Genomic DNA, 6,452 nt, shown 5'->3' on the forward strand with positions numbered 1-6,452 from the left:
ACAAGTATATTCCATGCAGTTTACATATAGAAGTAAAAACTCATGGTATAACAGTGTATTCACATTGAATACAAGTATATTTCATGCAGTTTACATATAGAAGTAAAAACTCATGGTATAACAGTGTATTTTTTTTTTTTTTTATTTTAAGGGCGTGGACTCGAAGACCGAGTATTGCCCCGTGTATTTCACCCGATAAGCATCAAAGTTACATGTTTTACAAAAGGGAACGTTCCATAGGACTAGAGAGTTGTACATAAATTTGGGAAACTGGGCCTGTGCGGCGGCTCTGGTGCGGGCGTGCCGGGGCAAGACCAAAGGGGATTTGAGTACCTGTCCGGCTTGGTTAGACCTTCTAGACCACCAGCCGGTGGTCGCCGGCATAGCTACATCCCCTATGGGTTCCCGACAGCAGTTCCCAGAGCCCCGGCCTGACGAGCTGATATTATTAGAGAGAATAGGAGAGGGGCTAAATTAAAATACCAGACCATCAACAATGACAACACTGTACTCTAGTGGCTGATTTCATAAAATTGAGCTACTGGTTCACGAGAAGCGAGCAGAGGGCGTCTCCGAGGAAAGCGCTAGTCTTGTCCAAGAGAGCCCTCACGCTGGCAGTGAGACCATAGTCTCCAGTGGCTGGATGGGTGGCCAACGGGAACGCGCGCTCCCGGACCCCATTCCTAGCCACCGGAACAGAGCAAATAAGATATGCTTCAAGAGGCCTAAAATCAGTGTTAGACGAAATAATATAGAGACACGAGAAGCGCTCGTCTTCAACTATTTAAGAGAGAAACGCTTAGTGCTAAGCACATATTTGACCAGTGCATTCCAGGACAGATTTGATTTTGGAAAGATATGGAGAGGAGGGGGCCAAGGAAGGTTGACGGCAAGGAGCTTCTCATACAGCTCCTCTCTGAGACTAGAGTAGTTTGGGCAGTAGAAAAGAAAGTGAGTAATGGACTCAATAGTAGCACCGCATCGACAGGAGGCGGATGAAGTAAAGCCAAACCGATGTTGGTGAGCATTTAGGGGGCAGTGGCCTGTGAGTAGCTGGGTAGAGATTGCACTAGTTTTTACTTTGAGGAGCCTGTTGGCGGAGTACACATCAGGGAAGAAGGCTTTTACGCTCAAGTTGGTTGACAATGACACCCACTCCTTATTCCACATATTCCATACATATTTCGAGAGCTCTTTCTGAATAGCCTTCGGGGAGACCGGGGCGTATCGAGTTGTAAACGGAGAGGGATATTTGGCCCAGAAGCTAGCTAGGGCGAGACCAGGTGAGTTTGGATTGGCAGCAGTGAAGACATGACAAGAGTTGCCGAGTTTTGCCAGAAGATCAAGGTTGCTCACCTCCATCAGAGAAAGTGTAGCGGCCGGACTGAGCATTACGAGCCTTTCAACTAAGATAATTTCACTGCTGGTATACTTAGGCCTCAGCTCCTTTATAGTCTCAATGGCCTCAGCAAGAGCGACGCTCAGTCCACTGCGGAAAGAGATTGAGGGGGTAGCGACAGATTAAGTATCCTGATTACAGCCGCGGAGTTTGTGAAGACTACGCAAAGTCCAGCAGCGCCAGAGTTCAGAAACACACGAATATAGCAGCGGAGGGTGTTTAGTGCGCATGGAAAAAGATCGACAGACGCGTAAGAGAGGCTAGAGGAGTAGAGACAAATTCTCCACGGTGGGTGTTGAGTAGAATGAAATGTACTGACTCGTTCACTCTTTTTGTGCATAAGTTCATGGGGGAGACGCTTAAGGATTAGTTTGCTAGATGATTTGACAAACTCACCAGCCGGTTGAGAGAGCAGACGAGAAGCGGCTATTTCCAGTATGCGGAGATCAAGTGGAAGCATATTGGATAAGATAATGAGCGATTCGGTAGGGGCCGTTTTGAACGAGCGCGTAATCATCCGGCAGATCAACCGCTGAAACGAACGGATCTTCTTTGAACCGGCCTTTGTGCGTAAAACAGAAGCCCAGACAGAGCAACCGTATGTGAAGATGGGCTCAACGGTGGAGGAGTAGAGAAATCGTAAGCGTTTCCTATCGTAACCAAAAGATTGCCGGAGGCAACTGCTTACAGCCATCATGGCCCTCGTCGCAGATACACATTTTGCTTCAATGTGGTTTTTCCATTTCAGCCGAGAATCCAAGACGAAACCAAGAAAAGAGGCTGTATGCGAAGGCGAGATCCTTGTATGGTCAATGAAGACATAAAGATTGTCCCAAGGAATCAGCTTTCGGGAGAATATGACAAGGACAGTTTTAACAGCATTAAGAAACAGCTTTCTAGACGCAAGCCAAGCTCCGACAGAGTCACAAACAAGTTGGAGGTTTTTGTGGCAATACTCGCTTCTTTGTGGGACGTGATAATAGTTATATCGTCAGCATAGGCAATCATTTTGACCGGAAATGGGAATGTGAGGCGGAGTAGGTCATCGACAAGCAGATTCCATAGTAAAGGTGAAAGAACTCCACCTTGCGGACATCCTAGATTAACAAAACTGGTGTGGGTATGTTCCTTTACAGAAAAGCACGCCTGTCTATTAGAGAGGAAACTGCTTATGATTTTTATGAGGTAGCTGGGGCAAGCACGTTTAGCTAGAGCGTGAATAATGGCCGGATGCCAGGCAGAGTCAAAGGCACTCTTGATGTCCAAGAAAGCGGTGGCACATACTTTATTCTCGGAGAATGCATCTTCGATGAAGGAAACCAGGGTATGCGCCGCTGTTTCAGTAGAGTGGTTGGCTCTGAACCCATGTTGACTAGTACTGATCCAGTTGTTTACACTATCGAGCCAGAGCAACCGGCCCAGAACTATCTTCTCGAGAAATTTGGCCAAATTGGACACTAAACTAATCGGTCTAAAGCTGTTCAAGGAGGTGTAGTCACATTTATTGGGTTTGCCAATGACTGAAACTATAGCGACTTTCCAGGAGTCTGGGAAGATACACATGGATATGCACGCATTGAGGATGACAAATAGGTACGGTTTGATCAGCGGTAGGCTAAAAAGTAGCAGATCGGCTGCGATGCCATCAATTCCTGGAGCGGATTTAGTGTTAAGTGATCGTGCCGCGGTTTCAAATTCCCAGTCAGAGACCGGAGGGGGTTCATCGTCGAGCTGAGAGAGGACAGCGGCAAAGGCTTCACTTTCCACTGCTGAGTGAGTTGATTGAGACGGGGGTTCAACAGGAAAGAAATGTCTGGCACAACCCTCTGCAATCAAAATCGGATCTGCGGATAGAGCTCCATCGATAGATACTTCAGAAGGTAGAGAGATAGACTTAGTTTTTCCCGCGAACTCAGTTAGGACACGGAACATATCCCCATTGGTCGCATTCGTCCTAGCTTTCTCCCAAGCTCTACGTTTAGCTGCTCTAAGTTCCCGCTGATACCCTGCTTTGCTACGACGGTACAGCATTTCATTTTGAGCGTTTTTGCTATTTGACCAGTCCTTGTAGTGAGAGCGAGCCTTACTTCGGAGGACAGATAGGTCCTGTGTCCACCATATCATGTTTTTGGCGCACCTGGTACGAGGACAGGGGATCTTGGCAGCGAGAGCACTGGAGGAAATCGCCGAGACAAGTTTAGCAATTTGGTCATTAACTATCTCAGTGGATTCAATCTGGGAGTAGACAGGCAGACAACGTAGTGCTTTCGTTAGTTCGAGAGAAAATAGCTCGCGGTGGATGAAAGGTAATTTAGGAACTGACGGACGTAAATGCTTCCTTTTAGTTTTAGCAAAATCTCCATGGTTGATTTCAAAAAAGATATAAGGGTGGTCTGAGAGAGAAGGAGTGTCCAGGAAGAACCAGCTGTGAATACAGACTTTATCACCTGCGAGGGTAAGATCGACAAAAGATGTCCCGGCAGGAACAAAATCAAGCTCAGAGTGAGGTTGATTGACAACTCTTAGGTTAGAGCAGGTCAGCAGAGACTCCAGATCAGAACCACGCTTGTCATTGAAAGGGCTGTCCCACATCCGAGATCTTGCATTGACATCAGCACCGATTATCGAAAAGGGAGCAGAGAGTGCCTCAAGGATGGTCAGGGTCGTGGCCGAAAAATCCACAATAGAGGGACGGAGGTAGACTGAGGATAGGCGTAATGGGCCTTTGTTCGTTGTCAACTCAACACATGCAGCAGAGTTAGAAATGTGCATACAGACAGGTTTCCCGGCTGTGACAATCGAGTCTCGTATTAAAATAGCAGCCCCATACAAGTAGTCATCAGAGAGCTGATGAAACGCCGTGAAACCAGGGGGGATATTTGCAACCACAGGAGAAAGAGAAGGCAACACGTAAGGCTCTTGAATAAGAACAACATCGATATCCAAATCAAGAATAATTTGTGAGAGAGAGGATGCTGCAAGACTGGAGTGACGTAAGTTAATTTGAATACATTTGAGAAGGGCTGGCACCTGCGGGCTTTCAGATAGTACAGATGTATAGCGGTCAGACATTACGATCAAGGAATGTTCTGTACCGCTCAACCGCTTTCACCTGCTCACTGCAAGTGTTGTGGCCAGATTGGTGCGAGCCATTGCAGTTAACGCATTTTAAAACCACAGAGGTGCACTCTTTCGTGCCATGCCTCTCTGCACACTTCCCACAAGCTACAAACCTAGCTGAGCAGTCTCTCTGGATGTGTCCGTATCTTTGACATTTAAAACAGCGTCTAACCTCCCTGTTCAGATCAACTGGTACTATACGGTAGTAGGTTCCCGAGATCGATGCCCTACGCTGGTCCAGAATGAGGTCTCTGACAGCCCTGGATTTAAGAAAAATCTTAACGTGTCCTTCCGTGGTCTGTGGCTTGGTGTAGATCACTTTAACGGAGTGTATCTGCCCACGTAAGGCGCTATTACGATGTTCTAGCTCCACCTTAAGGGCGTTTACATCCGAAATATTGACAAAGAGGGCCACAACAGGGAAAGACACATTTAGCTTGCTAGCTGGTTCAAAACGGCTACTAAAATCGGGTTTGTTGTTAAGAAGAGCTGCTGCCTTTGCAACTGCCACCTCATTGTCCAGGGTGACAAACATCTTATTGTTTTTAAAACGAACATGCGAGGGGATCAAACCGCTGTTTGGAGTATCAAGCAACTCCTCAACAGCCTGGACATTCAAAGGAGGAGCAGAGGCATCGGCACATTTGGCCACCAAAACAGAGCCGGATGAGTTACCACGAGCGACAGAAGCATAGGACGGACCATGACTTGATGTACCTGAGAAGGACGAACCAGCAAGGCCGGTAGGGCTAGCACGTTGGAGGCTTAAAAGACCGTCAGCAAAAGCTACTTTCATTTGCACCGCCTCATTCTTTAGTACACTAATTTCCTCTACCTTACTCTCTAGATCAGTTTTGAGACAGGAGACTTGAGATTCGAGATCAGAGACATGGTCATCACCGAGTCGGGTGACCATGAGTTCTAGCTCACAGATGTCAACAATTTGGTTCTCTAATAGGTTCAGAGCAAAGCTTAGACGAGATACAAGTTCAGTTTTACTTAGCGAATTGATGGTGGCAAGTGGAAGTTCAGCAATGAAGGTGGTAGCAGAGTCAGCCTTGGACTTCTTCATGTCAGTAGCATCCGGCTTGTCTGGGGAGTGGGAATCTTTCTTCCTCTTGTTGCCACCACTGGCAGAGGCCGAGGACGTATTGGCAGACTGACGGTTTAGTAATTGTCGAGCTTTGGTACATTCTTGGGAGCAGCAGCGATGGCCGCTGTGGACGATTTGAAAGATCTTATTGCAATGTAAACAATGTCTGTCACTGCCCCGGGCGTCGCTGGGAGCTCCATTATCATCCCCCATGAAATGGGTCTGAATCGTAGCCTTTGCGATAGGATGCAATTAAGAGACCGAACCAAAAATATATAAAACAGTATCAAACTGGATCAGCTGCAAGAACTGATCACGTATATCCAGAAATGTGGCTCAGAATCGCACAACATGGGATGGGCCCAAAAGATAGCCCCTAGGGTAAAAGAGACACGAAATATAGTGATATACACAAAAATATGAAAAACCATATACAACGGAATCAGCGTAAAAAACTGATTAAGAGAATCCAATCTTTCTGCACAGAAATACAAAAACACAATTAAAAGAGAAAAAAGGACAGGAGACCGAAAAATACGTGGCTTTGACAGGTAGCAGACGACACTATCATCACCATGGTATAACAGTGTATTCACATTGAATACAAGTATATTCCATGCAGTTTACATATAGAAGTAAAAACTCATGGTATAACAGTGTATTCACATTGAATACAAGTATATTTGATGCTGTTTACATATAGAAGTAAAAACTCATGGTATAACAGTGTATTCACATTGAATACAAGTATATTCCATGCAGTTTACGTATAGAAGTAAAAACTCATGGTATAACAGTGTATTCACATTGAATACAAGTATATTCCATGCAGTTTACATA

At 46.0% G+C, this 6,452-nt stretch overlaps 2 protein-coding genes across 2 annotated transcripts; both read right to left on the minus strand.

The window, feature by feature from the left end:
• Positions 1 to 316: 316 nt before the first annotated feature.
• LOC123468838 lies at positions 317 to 2,306 on the minus strand. Its single transcript, XM_045168018.1, is given in 2 exon segments — positions 317 to 1,505; positions 1,508 to 2,306. Coding segments are annotated over 2 exon segments (1,314 nt in total). The 5' UTR covers positions 2,097 to 2,306; the 3' UTR covers positions 317 to 780.
• LOC123468837 lies at positions 2,240 to 6,148 on the minus strand. Its single transcript, XM_045168017.1, is given in 3 exon segments — positions 2,240 to 3,946; positions 4,190 to 4,558; positions 4,599 to 6,148. Coding segments are annotated over 3 exon segments (3,303 nt in total). The 5' UTR covers positions 5,826 to 6,148.
• Positions 6,149 to 6,452: the final 304 nt, after the last annotated feature.

This window comes from Daphnia magna, unplaced genomic scaffold (genome assembly GCF_020631705.1).
Source record: "Daphnia magna isolate NIES unplaced genomic scaffold, ASM2063170v1.1 Dm_contigs434, whole genome shotgun sequence".
Taxonomy (NCBI): domain Eukaryota; kingdom Metazoa; phylum Arthropoda; class Branchiopoda; order Diplostraca; family Daphniidae; genus Daphnia; species Daphnia magna.